Raw genomic sequence first — 26,374 nt, forward strand, 5'->3', positions numbered from 1 at the left:
TCGATCCCAAGAGGGGGGGGGGGGTCAGGAGATCTCAGTACAGCAGTGTCTGTCCCAGGCTTGGAGCTCTCCCCCCACCGCACACACCAACAAGTAGGACTCACTTCTCTCCTGTGGCCAGCGCACCTGAGAGAGAGGGTGAGAGGGAGGGAGGGAGGGAGGGAGAGGGTGAGAAGAAGATAGAGGAGGAGAGAGAGAGAGAGGAGAGGGAGGGAGGGAGACAGAGAGAGAGCATAAAGGGGGAGAGGTGGAGAAAGAAACATGGAGCCATTGTGGGAAGGAGGGGGAGAGAGCGCAACAGTGTAAAGAGGGAGAGATGCAGTCATATAGTCATTTTATCATCAAGTATATGGGTATGGCAAATGGCAAATGGCACCCTATTCTCTATATAGTGCACTACTTTTGACCAGACCCTATTGTCCCTGGTCAAAAGTAGTGCACTAAATAGGGAATAGGGTATAATTTGGGACGAAGGCATAATTTCCGGTCCCCATGTTTTAAATCTCCTACCCTGTGAAACAGCAGCAGGTGGCGGTGGAGAGGGATCACCAGCGGGTAGTGACAGGCAGGGGGCGAACTCTTCCCCTGAAACACACTCATAGTCAGGAACTGAACAGGATTGCAGGCCAGGGTACAGATGCAGTCTTTTATGTGTGCGAGTCACAGCACAGCACAGCACAGCATGCCGCACTTGCCTGGGTCAAAATCCGTGAGAGAAAGGCAGACACAAAATAAATTCATTGACCCTGGAGATGAGGAGGACTCGTTATTTCAAATGAATGCAGTCAAATATATCTCCCCAGGCGAGTGTGGCATGCTGTGCTGTGACTTGCCCAAAAAAGACTGCATCTGTAACGCTTTATTTGGATAGTACAGTTATCCACTAACTCTCGCCCTACCCCTAACACTAGTTGTAGATCAGCAAGGCGTATAGACCAGCAAGTTGTAAACCATCTATAGAGGACTATCCAAATAAAGTGGGACACATTGCAGGAGCATAAATATGGGTTGGGTGTGAGTGGGGTAAGGGCTTGCTACCTCTATATCCCCATGGAAATGTACACACATTCTCTTTATATACCCCAAATAAGGCCAATGTTAGTTGCTAAAACAAGATGTTTCCAAACTGACCGAGCAGACAGCCAAACAGGTTGTTTGTTTGCCCTCAGAATGTTTTTGATCGTCTTAGAAAGAGAGAAAGAGAGAGACAGAGAGTAAGAGAGAGAGAGAGAGAGAGAGAGACGTTGAGAGAGAGAGACGGAGAGAGAGGGAGACGGAGAGAGAGAGAGACGGAGAGAGAGAGAGAGAGAAAGAGAGAGAGAGAGAAAGAGAGTAAGAGAGAGAGAGAGAGAGAGAGAGAGAGAGAGAGAGAGAGAGAGAGAGAGAGAGAGAGAGAGAGAGAGAGAGAGAGAGAGAGAGAGAGAGAGAGAGAGAGAGAGAGGAAGTCTTACATCGTCCAGACAGTGGGCAGGCAGAGAAAGAGACGAAGGGCAGACACGCAGTTCTGTGATTGGAGAAGAGAGAGGTACATTACAACAGCCCAAAGCTGGGTTTCCCAAAAGCATCGTAGCACTAAGATCTTCTTAATTCCATTGAAACTAAATGGACGAAAGACGATCATAGTGCGACAATGCTTTTGGGAAACCCAGCCCAAGAGAGCAGGGGCCTGTTCAGGAGGGTGAAAAGTTACAGGAATGTTCAGATATAAATATATTGTGTAGAACAGATATGGTTGTCTGTCACCCAGAATTGGGGAACAGCTCTATCGTGTCAGCCCAGCTAGCACATAACATTCTGAGAACCATACTGTATGTTTCTTAGAGTTTGGTGAGAGTGTGGTTGTCCTATGGTTATTTTGCAGACAACCTTCCCACAACATTCTGGGAATGGTGCAGGATACCCCGCTAGCACATAACGTTCTGAGAACCATATGTTTCTTAGGTGGGAATTTCAGTACTTCAGCATAACAATTTCTACAGGTTTCCTCAAGGTTCTATTTAAAGTAATGTTCTCAGAACATTAAGAAAACTTTCCATAAGAACCACAAGAAAACATTAGTAACGTTCAAAGAAAGTTCTAAGAATGTTATTTAAAAACAAATACATTCCACTCTCAGCATCAACAAAACTCTATCTATCCTCTATCTTGTTAAGTATGCTCAGGTGTGTTGGCTACGCCCACTAATTGGCCACACCTGATCTTGATGAGTGCTTGTTTGAATAGACTTAAATGAACAGCTTGGTATAAGTACAAAAAACATGGCATGCTAGCTCCATCCTGGTGGCGCAGTAGACTAATTCCATGGATAGAGAACAAGAAGATCATAGGTTCAAATTTCACTAATGCCAAGCCACAATGAAAATAAATGTGTTTGCATGATTAATGCCTTAGTACACATGGAAATTAATTTGCTATCTGTGCTTGGAGTTCAAAACAGTTAACCCAAACAGTGTTATTTAAAGTCTTCCCAAGTGGCGCAGCAGTCTAAGGTGTCATTACAGACCCGGGTTCGATCCCAGGCTGTGTTGCGACCGGGAGACCCATGAGGCGGCGCACAATTGGCCAGCATCGTCTGGGTTAGGTGAGGGTTTGGCCAGCCAGGATGTCTTTGTCCCATCGCGCTCTAGCGACTCCTCGTGGCGGGCTGTGCGCATGCATGCTGATTTCAGTCGCCAGTTTCCTCCGACACATTGGTGCGGCTGGCTTCCGGGTTAAGTGAGCAGTGTGTCAAGAAGCAATGCGGCTTGGCAGGGTTGTGTTTCGGAGAACGCATGGCTCTCGACCTTCACCTCTCCCGAGTCCATACGTTAGTTGCAGCGATGGGACAAGACTGTAACTACCAATTGGATATCATTAAAAAGTAATTAAAAAAAAAAAAAAAGTCTTATTGAAGCATGTTCTCAGAATGTTATTTAATTATCTTCAAATAATGTATAATTTCCGTTCTCAGAACGTTAATAAAACCTCCCAGAAAAACTTTCAGGGAACCATAGTAAAACGTTCTCAGAACCTCCCTGCAACCCAAAAATGTACATTCCCAGAACAGGCAAAATTTTCACTTCCGTTCTCTGAATGCTTAAAAAACATTCAGTTTTACCAGTCAGGAAACATATGGCTTCGTTCCCAGAACCAATGGGAAACCAAAAACGTAAGTTCCCACAACTTCCAAGTAGCCAAATGTGCTAGCTGGGAGCTCTATTCCTCATGACATTTCTATCTGCAACATTCCACAATGTTTAGCTACTGAACGTGGCCCAGGACTGAGTAGCTGCACTGTTGCAGGTGACTGTTTTGGGTGGGTGCACTGCTGACGAGCTAGCTGTGAAAGTCACAACAACAACAAAAACAAAAACAATTTCAGCAGGAGTGATTGCGTGAGTGAATGGGTGTGTGGAAGTGAGAGAGAGAGAGAATGTGATGAAAATGGAGTGATTGGAAAGGGCGTGAGGCATTGCCAGTATTTCTTGGAAACCTTTTAAAGGTACAGTACGTAGATATGTTTATTATTTCATTAACAATGTTGTTTCCCCTGTAAACAAGCTAGCCGGTCCTGTTTATCTGCTTGTCAACAGCACCTGTCCTCTGGTGCATTCTGGGAGTTGGAATCCTCTAAGGGACTGACTGCATCCATTCCTCCATCCAGACATCCATCCATTAAAAACCTATCCTGAAGGAGACCCCTAACACTGCATCTTTAAAAGGGTCATTACGCTGTATTGATTTATAGCGAGGGAGGGCCAACGGCTGCATACCAGGCCTATTCTTAGAGGGGATATTTATCGTTCTGACCAAGGGCTCCAACATAAGCAGATGCTGCTCGGTGCTCCTGCTATGCAACACAATTTTTTCACAGTATGTGGCTCATATGGTCTGGAAATCCTACCATCTCACATTTGTGTTGTTAGACACTGTTGCCTGTGAAGAGATGCTATAGCACTTATAGATGTCTATAGGATGAGGTAATGCTGCTACACAATTCCAGGGTTGTGTTCATAAGGCATCAAATGTATGAAAATGGAGTGAAAAAGGGAGGGACTAGCTGGATTTTTCCAATAAGAAAAGCTCATTTTAGTTTTCCGTTGCAAAACTGTTTTTAAAGTTTTCAATTGTGTGCCTTAATGAACACAACCCAACCTTCTCTTACTGAACTTGATGAGAGAGGCCACAGGTCAAAAGTTCAAAACGGATGGAAAAGAAACCCAAGGAAGGATGATCGAACAGGCAATGATTCATGTATGAGGTTTTTTTTGAAGAGGAGATGAGGAGGGATGAGTGCTGGGTCCCTTGCCTGTCTCCTTGGGGGACTTCAGGCCCTGGATCTCCCCCCTCAGTCTCTCCATCTCTTTCTCCAGCTCTCCGTTCCTCTTCTCTGCCTCCTGCAGCCGCCTACGTAGATGATTGGATTGATTGGTCAGCTTTGAATACAAGGGCTCTGGTATTGGCTATGAATACTCACCTAAATATCAAATGGCATCATTACATTATAGCTAGTATTAGCTACCTATAATATACATGTATGTACAGTACCTAGAAGTCAGAGCTACCCATATGTCTGCTGAGTCTGTCAAGTATGAAAGGGAAAGGTGAGGGAGACCCATTTTTAGCAGTAAAGGAATACTGCAATAAAAGCATAGGCATCCACCTGTGTGTGCCTAACAATGTTTGTACCATGTTTGTGCTGCTGCCATGTTGTGCTGCTGCCACGTTGTGTTGTTGTCTTAGGTCTCTCTTGATGTATTGTTGTGGTGTCTCTCTTGTCGTGATGTGTTTTGTCCTACTTTTTATTTTTTTTATCCCAACCCGCGTCCTCGCAGGAGGCCTTTTGCCTCTTGGTAGGCCGTCATAAATGTTTAAAAAAAGTTACCAAAAAATATACATTCTGTGTCTGTCTGTCTGTCTGTCTGTCTGTCTGTCTGTCTGTCTCACTCAGGAGTGATCTAACCTGTGCAGATCCTCATCAAGTACTGAATTCTGGTCCTTCTCCTCCTCTTCCTCCTCTGTCGTTGTGTGAGTGGACTCTGCAGTACCCTGCTCCAATGCTAGGGGGAGCTCAAGCAGGGCAGGCAGGTTGTCAGGCGTTGTCAGGACATCTCTGAGCTTCCACATCTGACTCTGAAAGCCCACACCACCCCCTTCAGTGTTAGACATACACGGTCTGATAAAGGTAAACATAGTGTAGCCCTCAGCGTCAGTGGAGGCTGCTGAGGGGAGAACGGCTCATAATAATGGCTGGAACAGAGCCAATGGAATGGCATCAAACACATCAATAAACCATGTGTTTGATGTAGTTGATACCATTCCACCTATTCCGCTCCAGCCATTACCACGAGCCATCCTCCCCAATTAAGGTGCCACCAACCTCCTGTGCTCAGCATAACCTGATCTAGCAGCCGTTATTATTTATTGCATGCCTAACTGTTTGACACATGCCACAAAACACATTCAAGATGCAGCTAGCTCAGGAAGCGCTAAGCATTTTTGTCACAGCTGACTGACACACGAGATGAGGAAAGCAGTTAGCATTCCTGCATAAACAAATGGAAACATATGTGTAACAGAGTGGGAGTCCCAACCTACAGCTAACTGTAAGTCGCTCTGGATAAGAGCGTCTGCTAAATGACTAAAATGTAAAATGTAAACTAGCTAGCGGTTCCACATCGGTTACCCGACTACTCAAATTGTCCTTAGTAGCCAATCTAGCAGTTAGCATTCTAGTCTTGATTGTTAAAACTTAACTCAGCTAGTTGTTAGTGTGGATAGTCAACCTACCAGCTTATCCTGGAAATTGAAGCTTGGCAACCCATGGTGTCGCTGGTGGTCAATCTCCATCATGATGTCACGACTGCGATCCAAGGCACCTGTCTGTCTGTAAGAGATACAAAAAAAGACAAAAATAGAACAAAATACAAAAAAAACATTAAAACTGTTTTGACATAGTTTTGTATGATACCCCATTAATTTAGGGTACTTTGATACTGAGACAGTATATGATATGAATTTGACCTTGTAGCTGTGTAGGAGTAGCCAACGAAAGCCAGGTGAACTCCGATAGGGGCCTTGTCCATAACATCACTCAGTGTTTCCTGTTGGACAAAAGACAGCATTACAACTAGAGTGCATTATATGCATCTCAGGTATATGTTATCTGCTATATTTGCTTTTCAGGCTTGCTTCTGGAGCCATGTAATATTTTATGGAGTCCCTCAAGGCTCTATATTAGACTCCTTTACATTTGAATGGATTGTATATAGATTGTAGATTGTATATTGGCTTTTCGGATTAATACCATTTCACTGAGGCAGTCGTCCAACACGTCAAAGTTGGAGGTGTCAGTGGCGTTGGAGACTTCAGGTTGGAAGGGTGCTGGAAGTTCATGCAGGGAGCCCCAGTCTAGTCCACAGAAGAAGGGGTGGGCCCTAAAGTCCCCAGAACCCCTGGCTCCCATACGATCCTCCCTCTCGCAGATCAGCCCCATGATGAGGGAACGGGCCTCATCTGAAACCTCGGGGCCAGACGGGGGGAACTCAAAGTGCTCCTGGGGGGACAAAATGGTTGGTTCCTCTTAGTTCTTCAGAGTTCTTTAGGTGTGAGCCCAATATATACCTCTTTGCACTCCTTGCAGATGTATAAGAAAATGGTCACAAAGATCACTATGGACCAATCCCAAATTGACCCCTAAACCCTATGACCTATGCACTTGCAGAGATCTGATTGGTTTTGACAGGTGTAAGCAATTTTGTAATAGCTCTACCTTGCCCTCTGATAGGTAGACGATAGGTGGAAGCTAGGTGGAAGTTTCACCATATTGCTTTTACTAATCTAAGATCTCCACAACTGTAGGGTTTATGGGTTGATTTGGGATTGTACCCTAGTCCCTATTGAATATTAGCTCTTGTTCAACATCCTTCCCTCCTCGTATTTCCTGACTCTTTTCACCGATATCTACAGAAACATATGGAAAATGTTCTGATGACCCTCAACATGTTCTCTTGATCAATCTGTCAAATTAGTTTCTGTCTTAAGTCACCATCGTACCTGGAAGTTCATGATCTTGGCGTAGGTCTCAGAGATGGACTCTGCGTAGAAGGGTGTGGTCCCCTGCAGCATCTCATAGGCACAGATCCCCAGGGCCCACCAGTCACACTCAGGGCCATAGCCTCCCCCTCCCTCCACCGCACGCAGGATCTCTGGGGACAGGTAGTCGGGTGTGCCCACCGCCAGGGAAGAGTGCACCTGCAAATACACAGACACATGTCAACACACACAAATGCATTTACAAAAGTAGAATTCTATCCTTGGGATGCAACATGTTCACGTTATAGAAAAGAGAAACCTGCCCTCACTGAAAGTAATATTTAGATTTCAAATTGTAGCAGCAGAGGTCGCACACTGTCACACAATAACACACAGAGGAGTGCACCTTTGTGTAACCGAGGTGGTCTGGTGAATAAGTATAACCCTGCCTGAGACCTAAAGACTTGCGTTAGCTCCCTGAGCCTTGGCTTTAGCTTGAAGGGCTTACACAGCCTTGTGACTCACAGTAGACCCAGGTTCGATACCCAGTCTGTTACTTTTACACAACAGTATTGTGGAGTGAATTGTGAGTGTTTTGTGGCCCTTTGGGGCCTCTCACCATGCCATCCTCTTGGACCCTCAGACAGGAACCAAAGTCCCCCAGCCTGACGTGGCCCTCTGCCGTCAGCATGATGTTGTCAGGTTTGATGTCCCTGCAGAGGGGAGAGTGAAGGATGCAAATCTGACTATGCGCATTCACAGGTCTGAACATTATTCTTCCTGTTGCCAGGTCATCTATATGGGATTTCATAGCTAACGTTCCCATGGTTCTACACTGGATGGACCAAAATTAAACCAGTAGATGCAGTAGATGGTCCACACTCAAAAAAGAGAGTTCTCAAGTTCTGTTAATCTTATTTATTCATCCATTCCAGAGTCAACAAACATTCTCGGAACCTCCCTTGTAGGTGCTCCAAAGTAAGGAACAGTGTTCCCCGTTTTCTTTGAAAATGTATTCCAGAAAAAAATTCTGAACATTAGGGCGGTATTCTAGGAACACCACAAATTGTTTGCTGGAGGTTGTCATGTTGCCGGGTGTCTCTGACCAACTAACCTGTGCACATAGCCCATCCTGTGGATGGAGTCGATGGCCATGACCATCTCAGCCAAGTAGAACTGGGCCATGTCCTCAGGGATACGGTCGCCAAACTTACTGAGCAGGGTCAACAGGTCACCACCCACGTAGTAGTCCATCACCAGGTACTGAGAGAGCGAGAGTGAGACAGAGTGAGAGCGAGAGAGATAGAGAGAGTGAGAGCGAGAGAGATAGAGAGAGTGAGAGAGAGAGAGAGAGAGAGAGAGAGAGAGAGAGAGAGAGAGAGAGAGAGAGAATGTAAAAGGAGGGAGATGGTGGCAGTGAAGAAGACAACATGAAGAGAAAGAGAGATGAAATGTATTACCCCATGGTGTATTTCGAGGGAAAGAAACTGAGGGATGTGACTGAATCACTCCAGGTAGACTGCAGTCAGATGTGAAGGCCGAAATTACCCTGATATTGGCGATTTGTCACTGATACCCACCAGGTAATTGTCGTCCTGGAAGGCATAGTGCAGCTCTGTGATCCACCGTCGATCACCCTTCAGCAGAACCTCTCTCTCCTCCTGGTAACAAGCTGTCTACAGGACACACACAGACACACAGAGATGCAACACAGAGAGACAGATGGCCTCACATTCCAGCTAGCACATTTGGTTCCTTGGAAGTTGTGGGAAAGTACGTTTTTGGTTTCCCATTGGTTCTGGGAATGAAGCCATACGTTTCCTGACCGGTAAAACGGAACGTTCTGAGAACGGAAGTGAACATTTCACCTGTTCTGGGTACGTTCATTTTTTGGTTGCTGGGAGGTTCTGAGAACGTTTTACTATGGTTCCCTGAACGTTTTCCTGGGAGGTTTTATTAATGTTCTGAGAACAGAAATTATAGGTTATTTGAAGGTAATTAAATAACGTTCTGAGAACATGTTTCAATAAGATTTTTAATAACACTGTTTGGGTTAACTGTTTTGAACTCCAGCCATAGATTGCAAATTAATTTCCATGTGTCCTAAGGTAGTGTTTCCCAAACCTGGTCCTCAGCATCCCCAAGAGTACACAGTTTCGTTGTAGCCCTTGACAAACACACCTCAGGGAACAATTTGAGAACAGTACTTTAAATAGAACTATAAGGAAACCTGTAGGAAACGTTACGCTAAAGTACTGAAATTCCCACAGAAGAACGTTGTTTCTTAACGTTCTCTGAACTATTTGAGAACATTCCCAATGTCAAACCAGTTGGAGAACGTTCCGAGAACATTACTAAAAATGTAATTAAATGTAACCATGTTTGAACTTCTAGGAAACGTTCTGTTAATGTAATGAAACACCAAGAAAATAAAGTTATTTTGTAAATGTCCTTAAATTTGCTGAGAATGTTCCAAAGCCAAGCAACTATCCTGTACCATTTCCAAAAAGTTGTGGGAAGGGTGTATTGCAAAATAACCATAGGACAACATTCCCAGAACGTTATGTGCTAGCTGCGATGTTGTTTTACAGTAGAAGCAAGAAGCAATAAAGAAGTCGGTTCTAATACAAAATGTATCCGTTGTTATGTGAATAGTAAAACCCACTAAGGACAGATGTTATTTTTTATAAAAGCGTCTGCTAAATGGCATATTAATTTTAATGTCTAGTTTTGAATTACATTTGATTGAGTTGTCAACTAACGCGAATTCTACATGAAAACAAGAAACATTTTAACCATGTCATTGGATTTAGGTTAAAAATAATAAAATAATAAAATATTGTCACATACACCAGATAAGTGCAGTGAAATGTGTTGTTTTACAGGGTCAACCATAGGTTAAAATTCCTTTATGTTGCAAATCCAGTCAGTTTTCCATGTTGATTCAACATCATCACACGTATTATTTTGTAGTTGAAATGACGTGGAAACAATGTCGATTCAACCAGTTTTTGCCCAGTGGGAAAGTTCCTGTGTGTGTGTGTTTACCTCTCCTCGCTTCAGCATGTCCCACTTATTCATAATCTTCAGGGCGTACACTTGCTGTGTGCTACGCATCCTCGCCACAGCCACCTATAAATACAGCAACACACACGTCACCACGGAGATAAGATTAAATTGTCCAAAGTGCACCTTGACTTTTGGCAGTGTCCTCTCACCTCACTGAAGGTCCCTCGACCAATCACCTTCAAGATGTGGAAGTCATCCCTCTTGATGCGCGTCTTCTTCACCTGCCTCACCAGGGGCTCCGCTGTGATTGGAGGAGAGAGGACAGAGAGGCTGTTGATTTGACGAGAAAATACGAAGTTTTGATTGGACGAGAAAGGAAAGAGGGTGTTTGAAAATAAATGAATGCTAACCAGGGTCGACCTTTGTATGGAGAATATATTTTATACACACACGTCCTCCAAAAGCCTGGAGTAAGAACTAAAGCTAGACACTGTGTTTGTTTATGTATATGGCCGTCATCACACACACAAACATACACTCACACACACACACACACACACACACACACACACACACACACACACACACACTGTGAACAAGAAGACCTCCGGGCATCCTGGCAAAAGCCGTCTGTTTCCTTTTACTTTTCAAACAAACACTTCCAAGTGTCATGGGTCACCAGCCTCCCATGAAATACAACCCAGAAACAGCTAACACACACGTATGTTTGTGTGTGGTTGGAGAGACTGTGGCTCAGATGGTAGAGCATGAAGCATGAAGTTTGAAATGCCAGAATTGTGGGTTCAATTCCTGCTAGACCACCATGCTAAAAATGTATCCTCATATGATGGTAACAAGCAGCCAGTTCCCCTTTAAGACACTGGTGGTCTGAAATAGTCTAAGAGTGTGTCTAAGAATAGCTGCCACCATTTAATACTTTTTTAAGGCAAGTTTTCCAGCCCCTTCATTTTCTTTTTTTCTCCACCCCCCTGTCCTGTGGGGAGGAATGCGAGCGAGACCAAGGGGGGTGGGGGTAGAGAGAGAAGCTTCCAGACCCACTCAGCCTTTCAGGCATCTTGTAGAAACAACCGAGTCCTTTGGCTTCCTTGAATGGGTCCCAAATGGCACCCTATTCCATATATAGTGCCCATAGGGCTCTGGTCAAAAGTAGTGCACTATGTAGGGAATAGGGTGCCATTTGGGACGCAGACATAAACTTCCTTTATAGACTTTTAGAATGGAGCGATGTGCTCGTGCACAGGTGCTGTTATGACTGGCATGTGACTGTAGATTTGGGGAATCTGTCTAGGGTTCTCATCAGGACCAATACCAACAATGTGGACAGCCAATATTGACGCTGTACAAAACCATAATCTCTTTAGCTCATATCAATGCTTTGGTACACGCTAGAATAGTGGATCCCAAATCGTTGCATGCTGTGACCCATCTAAAACTGTTTTCATTGGACCCTCAACACATTTCTTGCGACCCTCCAGATGAATAAGGCAATTTCTGCAACCCAGCCATCAGACCTGGCATGTGCTTTAGCCAGCCTAGAGTACCAGATTGGTGGTGTTTGCACATTTGGGACTATTGTATTGGTTCCATTGTGCCAGGCAAGCTCAATCAATCACAGTGTAGGAACCCACCAGCCTCTCTCTACATGTCAGAGAATGGCTCCGGGGGTGAAGTTTCACACACACACACACACACACACACACACACACACACACACCACACCACACCACACCACACCACACCACACCACACCACACCACACCACACCACACCACACCACACCACACCACACCACACCACACCACACCCACTGGTTGACAGAGAACAGGGCCTGATGGAAAGTATGGTGAGGTGTGTGTGTGTGGGGGACGTTGAGAGTCTTTCCTCTCCTCTGCTTGCCCGCCTGTGTTGTTTACCCCAGTCATTTAATGATGGAACAGTGCCAACCAGCCCAACCAGCACACAGCCTCATAAATGGACATGTCTTTCCTCCAGGGAGATGGAAAGAGACAGAGAGAGGAAAAGAGAGAGACAGAGGAGGGGGTGGGGGTCATGCCTATTGCTATAGGTAGAGGAACTGACTTGTCAAGGTTGGGTCACATCAGGTAAACCCTCCAGTCAAGGTTGGGTCACATCAGGTAAACCCTCCAGTCAAGGTTGGGTCACATCAGGTAAACCCTCCAGTCAAGGTTGGGTCACATCAGGTAAACCCTCCAGTCAAGGTTGGGTCACATCAGGTAAACCCTCCAGTCAAGGTTGGGTCATGTCAGGTAAACCCTCCAGTCAAGGTTGGGTCACATCAGGTAAACCCTCCAGTCAAGGTTGGGTCACATCAGGTAAACCCTCCAGTCAAGGTTGGGTCACATCAGGTAAACCCTCCAGTCAAGGTTGGGTCATGTCAGGTAAACCCTCCAGTCAAGGTTGGGTCACATCAGGTAAACCCTCCAGTCAAGGTTGGGTCACATCAGGTAAACCCTCCAGTCAAGGTTGGGTCACATCAGGTAAACCCTCCAGTCAAGGTTGGGTCATGTCAGGTAAACCCTCCAGTCAAGGTTGGGTCACATCAGGTAAACCCTCCAGTCAAGTTTGGGTCACATCAGGTAAACCCTCCAGTCAAGGTTGGGTCACATCAGGTAAACCCTCCAGTCAAGGTTGGGTCACATCAGGTAAACCCTCCAGTCAAGGTTGGGTCATGTCAGGTAAACCCTCCAGAGTCTGGAGTGACAGATGGGTAAGTTAGGTGACTTTTTTACAGCATCCACACAGCATCCTTTTACTTTTGCAGCATCAATGCACCCCCTCCTCTATTTGGCACCATATAACACAGATCCAGATTGTTGGGGGGATGGTATAATAATGCAAAATACCAATATCATACAGAGGATGAGGAACTATCCCAGGTTGAATACTCGTAGCTCCTCTGTAGCTGCTGACACATGGTCTTTCCATGATATCCCACTGGGCACAGACATCAGTTCAACATCTATTTTTGATTTACATTTGGTTGAGTTGTCAACTAACTTGAATTCAACGTGAAATCAACCAAAAATGTCACAATTTAGATAAAAAGTTGGGTGAAAGAAATATGAAATTCCCTTACGTTTAATTTTTGCAAATCCAATCAGTTTTCCACGTTGATTCAACGTCGTCACATATACACTACCGTTCAAAAGTTTGGGGTCACTTAGAAATTTCCTTGTTTTCGAAAGAAAAGCAATTTTCTTGTCCATTAAAATAACATCAAATTGATCAGAAATATAGTGTAGACATTGTTAATGTTGTAAATGGTTTCAGAAGAAAGTTCTTTGTTTCTGGCCATTTTGAGCCTGTAATCGAACCCACAATTGCTGATGCTCAAGATACTCAACTAGTCTCAAGAAGGCCAGTTTTATTGCTTCTTTAATCAGCACAACAGTTTTCAGCTGTGTTAACATAATTGCAAAATAGTTTTCTAATGATCAATTACCTTTTAAAATGATAAACTTGGATTAGCAAACACAACATGCCATTGGAACACAGGACTGTTGGTTGCTGATAATGGGCCTCTGTATGCTTATGTAGATATTCCATAAAAATCAGCAGTTTCCAGCTACAATAGCCATTTACAACATTAACAATGTCTACACTGTATTTCTGATCAATTTGATGTTATTTTAACAAGAAAATGTCTAAGTGACCCCAAACTTTTTAACGGTAATGTATATATATATTAAAATGACATCGAAACAAAGTTGATTCAGCCAGTCTTTTCCCAGTGGGATATCATGTTACATGATTCATGTAATACATTTGTGGGCAACCATGACGTTGCATCCTCAAAGCGGGAGAAATTATGTTATGTGTTTTCCCTCTCGTTACTTGCAGTCTATACACTGATAGGTCAAAAGGAGAATTAGACTCTAATAAGACATAAAACCCAGACTTAGACACGCATCGCTCTAGTCCTCTTGAACTACGTGCCAACAGGACCGGACACTTGTTTTTTGGGGCGAAAAAGTCTGAATGTGGAAAAGGAGATTATTGGAGCCACAGCTTGTTCCTGTGCATGTTGACTCTGGCCATGTCCCCATCGAACACTCGTCCTGTTATAAGGCCATGTAGGGAGTGACCAGACCAGAGAGAGGGGTGGAGAGAGAGAGAGAGAGAGAGAGAGAGAGAGAGAGAGAGAGAGAGAGAGAGAGAGAGAGAGAGAGAGAGAGAGAGAGAGAGAGAGAGAGAGAGAGTGAGAGAGAGAGAGAGAGAGAGAGAGAGTTAGAGAGAGAGAGAGAGAGAGAGAGAGAGAGAGAGAGAGAGAGAGAGAGACAGACAGACAGACAGACAGACAGACAGACAGACAGACAGACAGACAGACAGACAGACAGACAGACAGACAGTCAGTCAGTCAGTCAGTCAGTCAGTCAGTCAGTCAGTCAGTCAGTCAGTCAGTCAGTCAGTCAGTCAGTCAGTCAGTCAGTCAGTCAGTCAGTCAGTCAGTCAGTCAGTCAGTCAGTCAGTCAGTCAGTCAGTCAGTCAGTCAGTCAGTCAGTCAGTCAGTCAGTCAGTCAGTCAGTCAGTCAGTCACGTGAAACTTCATTATTGCAAAACATAGTTGTCCAGACAGAGAAAGCCTCTAAGGTATAAACCGTTGACAGATAATAGGGTTTCCTTGACACTCTGATGCCAGTTTCATCCTTGCTGACTGTGTTAAGCGGAGATTAACGAGATCTAAACCACTCAGCCTACTCTAAGCTAACCTGCTGCATCACTGGTCATCGTTCCACATCCAACACTGTAATCACAGGAGGTTTGTGGCACCTTCATTGCTGAGAATGGGCTCATGTTAATGACTGGAGCGGAATTGGTGGAATGGTATCAAATACATCAAACACATGGTTTCCAGGTGTTTGATGCCATTCCATTTGCTCCTTTCCTACGCATTATTGTGAGCCGTCCTCCCCTCAGCAGCCTCCTGTGACTGTAATGTACCCTCATCCCTCAGCGAGACTGGACACATGCTCAGACCAAAATATGAACCTCCATCACTGTGACATTTGATACCCCTCGGACACTGGACTAAATCACACACACACGGAAGCATGTGGACCCACACACACACTGTTAGAGCCGATTTGGGCATATTTTGTATAAAAGACTGAACATACTGAGCTCCATGTACATTTGTGTAAATATATTAAATATTAATGTATATGATGAAATATTAGGTACGTACCTTTATGATTTATTTACCGGATTGAGATATATTCATTTGTTATTAGTGTAACTCAGTTTTTGGCCCCCCCTCTTGCCCATTCATTGTACTGTGTTAATTGTGTTAGTATAAAGGCAGGAAGTTGGGCCTTCGGGGGGAGGAGTCCTTGCTAGATGCGGGAGCGGTATAGTTTTTTGACCATATAGACATACAGAAATACAGACAGACAGGTCATATTATATTATGTATTTGCATTTCAAGTAATCTCTGCTTTAAGTTGATTGGAGAATACCTTTTTGTTAGATAAGAAGAATAAACATTTTTTGTTGCACTATATCCCTGGATCTCATTGAATGTTTGGCCGTTTGGAAACGTTGAGTGTGGACTGTATGCGTCCGAAACAACCCCGCTTCAGGCTAGGGCAGTGGCTATGGTAAAGAGGAAAGGAAGCCACTACATTCAAGTCAAAAAACTCCGTGAAGGATTACTACCGGAAGGAAATCTCCGGTTCGGACACACGCTGGATTTTGTTCTATTTGTAATTGCATTCGGACCATAAGGACAGCTCGCTTGGAAGGATTTGAACTCCTAGATTTCGCCAGCCGTGAGTAACCACTGCGAATGAAGGCGATCGTTTGATCATGCATATTATGGAAGCGCAAATGTGCTTATAATTGGAATGTTTGATAAACTTGGGAATGGAATTCAAAATACAGCGCTGTGAAAACAATTAAGAAGTTTAAGTTTGGGAAACACAGATCCTATGCACAATGTAGCCTAATCATATATCTAATATTTGGCCTAACGTGGAAATGCAATCCATCAACGCAACGAATGCAACTTAAGGATCTAAAGATACTGCGTGTTAACTTCATTAAAGGGACAAAACCTCAACGGGATGAAATGTTTAAAACGCATCTAAAATGCCAAACTTGCACATGTGCAATTCAAAATGGGTCAATATGCTGAAATGGATGACTGTGTTTTTAAAGATTAAAGGAGGTCTAAAGGGGCATTACGTTTAACAATCAAACCAACAACCGTGTCATTGTAAATTGAGTGAACTAAAAGTGAATGATGGAGGAGAAATCCCAAATAAGACTCCACTGGAGAGGGCAGAGGAGCATCTAAATTCACTCTATGCAGCCCGGAGAGGCAAACTTGGAGTGTGTACACGCAAAATGAATGAAATAAAAGTCCTTCTTGTCGATGGAGGAAACATTGCAACTGTGAATGAGAGTCTTGAAGCATTTGATGTTGTGCTCAATGACTTTAAGAAGGCTCATGAATCTGTGCTAGAGCTGGTCACAGAGGAGGAACAGGAACAGGAGAGCATTAACTATTATCAACCAAGAATGAGAACTTATGAACATTTCCTGAAAGAGGTGGAAATATGGAAAAAGGCTGAAGTTGAGCCACAAACGCTCATTGAACCACATGACAGCATTTCCAATGTGTCAAAAATATCAAGTAAAACTAAGTATTCTAAGACTGCTTCCTCAGTGTCCTCTGAACGCCTTAAAGCCGAGGCAGAACGAGCAGCTCTACTAGCTCGCCAAGCATCATTACAAGACAAGCATGCATTGGAACTGGAGAAAGCTCAACTGAATGTTAGGATGGAAAAAATGGCACTGGAAACGGACATAGCAGCATATAATGCCAAACTGAAGGTCCTGGAGAGTACCGAGTTAACTTCTCAATCCCATTCTGTGGCAGCCCATTTACTAAGCCAAGAAGATGGAATGAACTCTTATTTTGAGAAACAGGAACCAGAGGTCTATGTGGAACCTGAACCATCACCTGTTGAGTTTGCTGCATTAGGTGCAGTTCCAAAGACCCCACTACAAAGAGTTTTACAACAACCGACCACAAAGCCATCAAACCCTATTCCGAAAACAGTCGTAAACCACACTCTTCAGCAGCCAACAGCAAGGTCTAGCAATCGACACAGAATCAACACTGCGGGTATCAGCCATAATACCAGCCATGATAACCTCTCTACTGTCATGCAAAGGCAGAATGAAATTGCTGACCTCCTTGTACTACAGCACAAACAAGCCACACTCCCTGTTAGGGAGATACCTATGTTTGACGGTGATCCTCTAAACTTTAGGCCATTCATGCGTGCATTTGAGCATGGTATAGAAGATAAGACAAGCAGTCACCAGGATAGGCTCTATTACCTGGAACAATACACCTCTGGTCAGCCCAAGGATCTGGTCCGTAGTTGTCTGCATATGGAAGCCAGAAGAGGCTATGCAGTAGCTAAGAGGTTGTTAAAGGAACACTTTGGCAATGAAATCAAAGTCACCACTGCTTACATGGAAAAGGCTTGGAACTGGACAAACATCAAACCCGATGATGGAAAGGGACTGGGTGGTTATGCACTCTATCTAAGAGGTTGCTGTAACGCTATGCAAGACCTACAGAACATGGAAGAGCTTAATCTTCCCTCCAACATAAAGCTGATCATGTCAAAACTCCCCTACAAACTAAGGGAAAAATGGAGGTCTATGGCATGTGATATTTTAGAGAGAAGTCACCTGAGGGCCCAGTTCAGTGACCTGGTAACGTTCATGGAAAAACAGGCCAAAATACTGCAGGATCCGTTGTATGGAGATATTCAAGATCCCCTGTACAACAAAAGGTTTTAAAACCCAAAACAGAAGCTGACTTTAAACAGCAGTTCAAGTCCAAGAGTAGGGGAAGCAGCTTTGCCACTACAGTAGCTGTAGTGGCAGATTGTGACTCTGAAAAACCTTTAAAAGAACAAACATTCAAAGTAAAGAGACCAGGCACCTACCCTTCTGATGCTCCCAGTATCTCATGTATATTTTGTGCTGGTGCGCATTTATTGGTCGACTGCCAACAGGTGAAGGCACAGCCACATGAATTCAAGGTTGAGTTTCTGAGATCAAAAGGCCTTTGTTTTGGCTGTTTGATGAGAGGACACTTAAGCAGAGAATGTAAAAGAAGGATGACCTGTCAGAGCTGTCAAAGAAAGCACCCCACTATCCTGCACATTGAAGGAAGAGAGAGATTTAGATCTCAAAAGGCAGATATGAGTGGTGTAGCAGTAAAGCGGGAGGAGACTGTCAGCAGTGCTCTTGTTTCACTGGAAGCTGGTGAAGATACCGGGGCCGGTACAGATTTTGCAATTGTGCCAGTTCAAGTAAAGGTGGCAAATGGAAGCAAGTCTGTGTTAACCTATGCGTTTCTCGATTCTGGTAGCTCAGCAACATTTTGTACGGAGAGACTCATGAGGCAGTTGCAAGCTAAAGGCAGTGCGACTGAAATTCTGCTACGCACAATGGGGCAGGAGAGTCCTACCAAGAGCTTTGAGATATCTGGATTAGAGATTGGCAATGTGGAAGGCGACACATTTCTTGCATTACCAAAGGTCTACACCCAACATAAGATCCCAGTGACAAGAGAGAACATTCCCACTCAGAAAGAGCTCAAAAGGTGGCCATACCTGAAAGAGGTTCAGTTGAAGGAGATTGATGCTGACGTCGAACTTCTGATTGGCGTAAATGCTCCAAAGGCAATGGAACCCTGGCAAATCATAAATAGCCAAGGCAACGGACCGTATGCAGTGAAAACCCTCTTTGGATGGGTGATGAATGGTCCTCTCAACAGTTGTACCATGGCAGAAGAATCCGGGCTCCTACGGTGATGGCCAATCGTATCTCAATGGCCGACCTGGGGGTTCTTCTTGTAAATCAGTACAACCATGACTTCCCCTGAGAGAGAGTATGAAGAGAAAAGTGAGATGTCAGCTGAGGATCGTAGGTTTATGGAGATAGTATCAAGCTCCATAACCCTCAAAGACCATCACTACTACTTACCGTTGCCCTTTCGCAACAAAGATGTAGTCCTGCCAAACAACCGTGACATGGCAAAGCAGCGGGCTCTAAATATTATCAGGAAGTTCAAGAAGGACAAAGGTTACGCTGCAGAGTACAAAGGCTTCATGGAAGAGATGATAACAAAAGGTTACACCAAGAAGGTACCACAAGAACAGCTCCTCAGAGAGAAAGGCAAGGTATGGTACATACCACACCATGGCGTTCACCATAAGCGCAAAGGAACGATACGAGTGGTGTTTGACTGTTCATCATCCTATAAAGGTACATCTCTTAACAGTGAACTCCTTCAAGGCCCTGACCTGGCAAACACGCTTATAGGAGTCTTGCTAAGATTTCGGCAAGAGCACATTGCCATGATGGCAGACATCGAAGGAATGTTCCATCAAGTACGTGTCCATGAAGATGACTTAGACTTCCGCGATTCCTATGGTGGCCGGATGGTGATACTAACAAAAGATTGGAGGAGTACAGAATGACAGTACATCTTTTCGGTGCTATATCCTCTCCAAGTTGTGCAAACTTTGCACTGCGAAAGACTGCAGAAGACAACTGTGAGGGGTACGATGAAGAGGTGATTCAAACAGTCAAGACCAACTTCTATGTTGATGACTGCCTCAAGTCAGTGGCCACAGAAGAACAAGCCATAGCTCTCACAAGAAACCTCAGGGATGTGTGCTCTCAAGGTGGGTTCAAATTGACCAAGTGGGTCAGCAACAGCCGCACTGTACTAGCTTCGATCCCTGATGAACACAAAGCCAAGCAGATAAAAGAACTGGACCTGGACAGAGAAAAGCTGCCTGTTGAAAGAGCACTTGAATCCGATGGAACATTGAAAGGGATGTGTTTAACTTCCAGGTCACTGTCAAGAACAGACCCCTTACAAGAAGAGGTATTCTCTCAACTGTCAGCTCTATTTATGATCCATTAGGTTTCCGCCCCATTCGTATTAAAGGCAAAGCAAATTCTTCAAGTGCTCTGCAAGCTAAAGTGTGGATGGGACGAAGTCATCCCTGAAGAACACTCTATTTCATGGAAGAGATGGCTCTCAGAGCTGGACCAGCTCTCCAGATTCCAGATCAACAGGTGTATGATGCCGGAGAACTTTGGTCAAATCAAGACCGCACAGCTGCATCACTTCGGTGATGCAAGTGAACAAGGTTATGGCACGGCAAGCTACCTTAGGTTCACAAACGTTATGGAAAAGGTCCACATCGCATTCATACTGGGGAAATCAAGGGTGACTCCACTCAAGCAGATGACGATCCCCAGACTGGAACTTGCTGCAGCAACATTGGCAGTGCGAGTGGACAGGATGTTAAGGTTGGAGCTCCAGATTGAACTTGAGGAGTCAACTTTCTGGACAGACAGCCAGTCGGTGCTAAAATACATCCGCAACGATACCAAGAGATTCCATACTTTTGTGGCTAATAGGGTTGCTATGATCCGTGACCTATCGAAAGCAAAACAGTGGAGGTATTTGAACTCCAAACACAACCCAGCCGATGATGCCTCAAGAGGATTACATGTTGAAACTTTCCTGAACTCAAAGAGATGGCGCAAAGGACCAGAATTCCTGGAGAAAACAGAAACACAATGGCCGAAAGTCCCCGAGGAGCTTGGCTCCATCCCTCCAGATGATCCAGAGGTGAGAAAAGACGTCATCGTAAACAGTACATGTGTGGAAGAAAAGAGTCCGACCAGCAAACTGATTGAGTACTATTCAACATGGAACAGCTTGAAGAAAGCAGTTGCCTGGATGCTGAAACTGAAGAGACTTCTACTACAGTTAAGCCAGAAAAGGAAAGTTCTCACCCAAACTGATCCAGGATCAGATCAGAGTCTGACAAACTCACTGAAGGAACAAATTGACAAGTTCAAACTGACGTTTGGAAAAAGAAAGTCTGTCTGTAGATGACCTAGATGAAGCAGAAAAGGTCATCATTCGATTTGAGCAACGACAGCACTTTAAACAAGAAATTGCACTAGTTGTAAAAGGAAAACAATGTGCCAAGAGAAGCGGCTCAATCTGTAAGCTTGATCCAATAGTTGACAATGGCATTCTGAGAGTAGGAGGAAGGTTAAGCAAAGCTGCTATGCCTACGGAACTAAAGAATCCTATGATCCTGCCCAAAGACTCCTACATCTCCAAACTGATCTTACTCCACATCCATGAGCAGGTTGGCCACTCTGGGAGAGGTCACATGCTTTCTAGACTTCGCCAGCGATATTGGATACCCTGTGCCAACTCCTTAGCAAGGAAGATCCTTAAGAGCTGTGTCTTCTGCAGGCGGATGCAAGCTAGAGCTGGGGAACAGAAGATGGCTGACCTTCCACAAGATCGGGTAGCACCTGATTTGCCGCCTTTCACCCATGTGGGCATAGATTACTTTGGCCCCATAGAGGTGAAGCGAGGCCGCGTTCATGTGAAGCGGTATGGTGTGATCTTTACTTGCCTTGTGAGTCGAGCTGTCCATCTAGAAGTTGCTAGTTATCTGGATACTGATTCCTGCATCAATGCCCTGCGCAGGTTCATCTGTCGAAGGGCCCAGTAACAAGTATCAGAACAGACAATGGCACCAACTTTGTTGGAACACACAGAGAGCTAGGAGAAGCTCTGAAAGAGCTGGATCACAACAAGATTCAAAATAAATTACTGAAGGAAGGAGTGACATGGTCATTCAACCCTCCCTCTGGAGCCCACCATGGGGGGTATGGGAGAGGTTGATCCGACTGGTGAAAAAGATCCTCTATTCAGTCCTTAAAGAGCAAGTACTGGATGATGAGGCTTTGCAGACAGCCTTGTGTGAAGTTGAGGCGATTATGAACGACAGACCAATCACTACTGTAACAAATGACCCTAACGATCTAGAACCCCTGACTCGAACCATCTGCTTCATCTGAAAGCAAAGCCAGTCCTGCCACCAGGACTATTCCAGAGAAGTGACCTATACTCACGAAGGAGATGGAAGCAAGTACAATATATCACTGACCTCTTCTGGAAGAGATGGATCAGGGAGTATCTTCCACTTATGCAGGAGCGGAACAAGTGGAACAAAACTAAGAGAAACTTCAGTCCTGGTGACCTTGTGGTCATCAGCCGATGACACCGCCCCAAGGAACTCTTGGCTAATGGGGCGTGTGGTGAAGGCTTTGCCAGGGGCCAAAGGTCTTGTCCGGAGCGTCATGGTTAAGACTAAGACCAATATCCTACAGAGACCTATCAATAAACTCTGTCTGCTCCTTGAGGCGACGAAGTGAGACACACACACACACACACAGCTCCATCTTTGAATCACGTGCACCTCTGATTCGTTGATGTCGTACTCTTACATTCGTTGATGTCGTACTCTTACATTCGTTGATGTCGTACTCTTACATTCTTTGATGTCATACATTTTGTGGACGTCAAACTCTTGACATTTTTTGGAAGTTGAACACCTTTACACTTCAACTCAGACTGAGATCTATGGACTATTTTCCTATATGGCATCTTGTATATTTGTATATAGCTATGAACTGTAATGGTGCTCTGGTATAGAATGTTTTTGTATTGGCTCTACGTTTGAATATTAAGTAATTGTTGTGCATTCAGTGCAGTCAACAATTAGGGGCCGGTATGTTAGAGCCGATTTGGGCATATTTTGTATAAAAGACTGAACATACTGAGCTCCATGTACATTTGTGTAAATATATTAAATATTAATGTATATGATGAAATATTAGGTACGTACCTTTATGATTTATTTACCGGATTGAGATATATTCATTTGTTATTAGTGTAACTCAGTTTTTGGCCCCCCCTCTTGCCCATTCATTGTACTGTGTTAATTGTGTTAGTATAAAGGCAGGAAGTTGGGCCTTCGGGGGAGGAGTCCTTGCTAGATGCGGGAGCGGTATAGTTTTTTGACCATATAGACATACAGAAATACAGACAGACAGGTCATATTATATTATGTATTTGCATTTCAAGTAATCTCTGCTTTAAGTTGATTGGAGAATACCTTTTTGTTAGATAAGAAGAATAAACATTTTTTGTTGCACTATATCCCTGGATCTCATTGAATGTTTGGCCGTTTGGAAACGTTGAGTGTGGACTGTATGCGTCCGAAACAACCCCGCTTCAGGCTAGGGCAGTGGCTATGGTAAAGAGGAAAGGAAGCCACTACACACACAAACACACAATTTCGTGTGCACGCACACACAACCACACACACACACACACTCACTCACTCACTCACTCCCATCACATATTTATGAAGTATTTTAAAATATTGTACACTGAGAGTTCATTCAAAAGAGCACAGGAGAAACTAAGTATACTGTAAGCACTGATCTGACATGATATAGACTAGTGGAGGCGATGCGGTGGAACCCTATCTATTGTGTGAGATCAGTGATTACTTCAAGGTAGGGAGGAGGAACAATGTATATACTGGGACATGTATAGCCATATGTGGAATCATTCACCATATGTTACAGCATACAGTATGTAGGACTTTATTAAGAGTTCATTGCCATGGGTGACAAAAGCCAGAGAGATGGAGAGAGAAGACAGAGATAAAGGTTGAAGGGTTGAAAAGAGAGGCGGGAGGATGTGAGTAGTTCTTGTCACATAGTCCATGTCCAACAGAGGAGCCAATGTTCCCAATAAAACAGGTTAGTAGCTTAAGGGGCAGTCAGTCAACAGTCCTGTGATTTCCTACTGTACAGTGTGTGTGTGTGTGTGTGTGTGTGTGTGCGCGCGTGTGCGTGCGTGTGTGTGTGCACATGTTTGTGTGTGTGTGTGTGTGTGTGTGTGCGAGCGTGTGTGTGTGCACATGTTTGTGTGTGTGTGTGTGTGTGTGTGTGTGTGTGCGAGCGTGTGTGCGCGCGCGTGTGTGTGCGTGTGCACGTGTGCTCGTGTGTGTGCGTTAACAGGCTGACACCAGCTGAATTATCCCGTGGGCTCACAAGGGCTGGCAGAGGGTTAACAGAGGGGTGTTGGCTTACACAACCTTGTGTCTGCACTGCAGTCTTCTACTATAAGGACATTTCAGACTACACATTAGATTGTACAATGTGGTACATTGCTAATTCAAATACAGTCACACCTACGCATACACAAACAAACACAAGCTGAGCACACCGTGCTCTATGTTCACGACACAGCCCATTGCAATACAACACTGCATACACATCATTGGCAAGATGGATGTATGATGTCTGAATGGGGGTTGTTGGATGAAGTGAAATCATCGTGGCTATTTTTGATCTGGAAGTGAGAACGCACACACACATGCACACACACACACACACTCACACAAGCACACACACGTAGACACATTCACACACACGTATACACATTCACCCCTCGCCCCCACACGCAACGCTCAACCCCCACATACGCAACCCTTGAACCCCACACACACACCCCTTACCCCCCCACACCCCTCGCCCCAACATACACCCCTCCATCCCCCACACACAGAGCCGTATGAGCAATGATGCAGCAATGTAGTCATCATACCATACAGTAAGTCTGTGTGTGTGTCATTGCCCTGTGAAACACAGTACAGAGACCTTTCCTCCCATGTACACCCGTTTAGCCATAAAGGGAGAAGAGAAGCTGTTTTATTGTGCTGAGTGGTGTGTGTCACTGGGTTGCTATGTCTCATATGCACATTTCAGCGTTTCCATACACACTGACAGGAGGACGGGACTGAATAAGGACTCATGGGGGAGTTGTGATGTTGTGAAAACACAATGTGACAAGCAAGGTACAAAAAGAGTGTTCATATCTTGTCTTCCTTTTGCATCAATGCAACAAATGTGTTTTCTTTCAAATACTTTAGGTGTGCTTCATTTAGTTTACACAGAGCAAAGAAACCAATGGATAATACCAAAAGTGCAAACTCCACCCATTAGGCCTGCTGGGTAAGCAAGTTCAAACACAGGCAGGTTTTAGACCCTCACCAGTAAATAGTCATGGAAGTCTACCTTTGCACACACACACACACATACACACACACACACACACACACACTCACTCACTCACTCCCGTCAGATATTTATGAAGTATTTTGAAATGTTGTACACTGAGAGTTCATTCAAAAGAGCACAGGAGAAACTAAGTATACTGTAAGCACTGATCTGACATGATATAGACTAGTGGAGGCGATGCGGTGGAACCCTATCCATTGTGTCAGATCAGTGATTACTTCAAGGTAGGGAGGAGGAACAATGTATATACTGGGACATGTATAGCCATATGTGGAATCATTCACCATATGTTACAGCATACAGTATGTAGGACTTTATTAAGAGTTCATTGCCATGGGTGACCTTTGCACACACACACACACACACACACACACACACACACACACACACAGTAAAGCTTTTCCAAGTAAGGCACTGACCCCATTGCAGGAAGCCCGAGACGTACTTCTCCCTGGCAAGGGGTGAGGAGCGGAACTCTTGGTACACCCCCACTAGCAGGTCCAACAGTGTCTGCAGTCCAACCGGCCCTGGGGCCTGGAGATCCAACAGCAGTAGGTCTAAGTCACGAGGTCCCGGGCCCGCCGACATGCTGTCCAGCAGAGGAGGGCCTGGGTTCAGCGGCGCTGCGACTCCCTGGAGTCCATGGAGACTGGAGGCTGGTGGCTGGTTCTGGAGTGGAGCTCTTCTAGCCACTGTCCCCTGTTTGTTTGACACTGGGGCTTCCTGTAGTTTACAGTGCCCCCCCTCTCTCGCTCTTCCTCCCTGTCTCTGTCACTCTATCTCTCTTTCTCCCTCTCTCTCTCTCTCTCTCTCGATCCGTCTATCTTTGTTCTGTGCACCTCGCAACTCCCTTGTCATCTGTCCGTCCTTCACTCTGTACAGTGTGTGTGTGTGTGGGGGTGTGTGTGACTGCTGGTGGGCTTACACCAGCTGAAATATGTGTGTGTCTCTCTCCCTTTGCCCTCCTCTCTTGGTCTCTGTTTTCGTCTCTCTTCTACCATTTATTTATGTTCCTCTGTCTGTCTGCCTCTCTGTCTGTCTGTCTGCCTCTCTCTCTGTCTGTCTGTCTGTCTGTCTGTCTGTCTGTCTGTCTGTCTGTCTGTCTGTCTGTCTGTCTGTCTCTGCCTCTCTCTGTCTGTCTGTCTGTCTCTCTGCCTCTCTCTCTCTCTCTGTCTCTCTGTCTGTCTGTCTCTGCCTCTCTCTCTCTCTGTCTGTCTCTCTGCCTCTCTCTCTCTCTCTCTCTCTCTCTCTCTCTCTCTCTCTCTCTCTCTCTCTCTCTCTCTCTGTCTGTCTGTCT

The 26,374-nt window shown here is 44.8% G+C and overlaps 1 protein-coding gene across 2 annotated transcripts; it reads right to left on the reverse strand.

Moving 5' to 3' along the window:
- Positions 1 to 18: 18 nt before the first annotated feature.
- On the reverse strand, positions 19 to 26,116 carry LOC121579248 (myotonin-protein kinase). Of its 2 annotated transcripts, none has more exons than XM_041893687.2 (15): positions 25,497 to 26,116; positions 10,233 to 10,324; positions 10,063 to 10,146; positions 8,595 to 8,690; positions 8,129 to 8,277; positions 7,634 to 7,727; positions 7,036 to 7,233; positions 6,287 to 6,535; positions 6,004 to 6,083; positions 5,770 to 5,866; positions 4,943 to 5,112; positions 4,289 to 4,386; positions 1,452 to 1,504; positions 511 to 585; positions 19 to 126 (listed from the first exon to the last, which is right to left on the reverse strand). In XM_041893687.2, exons 1-15 carry the CDS (start codon positions 25,663 to 25,665, stop codon positions 25 to 27), a joined length of 1,806 nt encoding a protein of 601 aa, XP_041749621.1. In that variant the 5' UTR covers positions 25,666 to 26,116; the 3' UTR covers positions 19 to 24. The 2 variants fall into 2 exon arrangements, 1 of the variants encoding a protein (XP_041749621.1); XR_006002883.2 differs by having other exon boundaries at positions 104 to 126; positions 511 to 695.
- Positions 26,117 to 26,374: the final 258 nt, after the last annotated feature.

Source organism: Coregonus clupeaformis, chromosome 13, assembly GCF_020615455.1.
Source record: "Coregonus clupeaformis isolate EN_2021a chromosome 13, ASM2061545v1, whole genome shotgun sequence".
Lineage (NCBI taxonomy): Eukaryota > Metazoa > Chordata > Actinopteri > Salmoniformes > Salmonidae > Coregonus > Coregonus clupeaformis.

What these genes read in the sequence shown, in the direction of transcription:
- LOC121579248 (XM_041893687.2), bottom strand. Translation starts at nt 25,665, where the DNA reads ATGTCGGCGGGCCCGGGACCTCGTGACTTAGACCTACTGCTGTTGGAT. An exon ending in GGGTCCAAGAGGATGGCATG is followed by an intron (nt 7,234 to 7,633) that starts GTGAGAGGCCCC and finishes GTGTATTTGCAG; the next exon opens with GTGCACTCTTCCCTGGCGGT. An exon ending in ACCTGCTGCTGTTTCACAGG is followed by an intron (nt 127 to 510) that starts GTAGGAGATTTA and finishes CCTCTCTCTCAG; the next exon opens with GTGCGCTGGCCACAGGAGAG.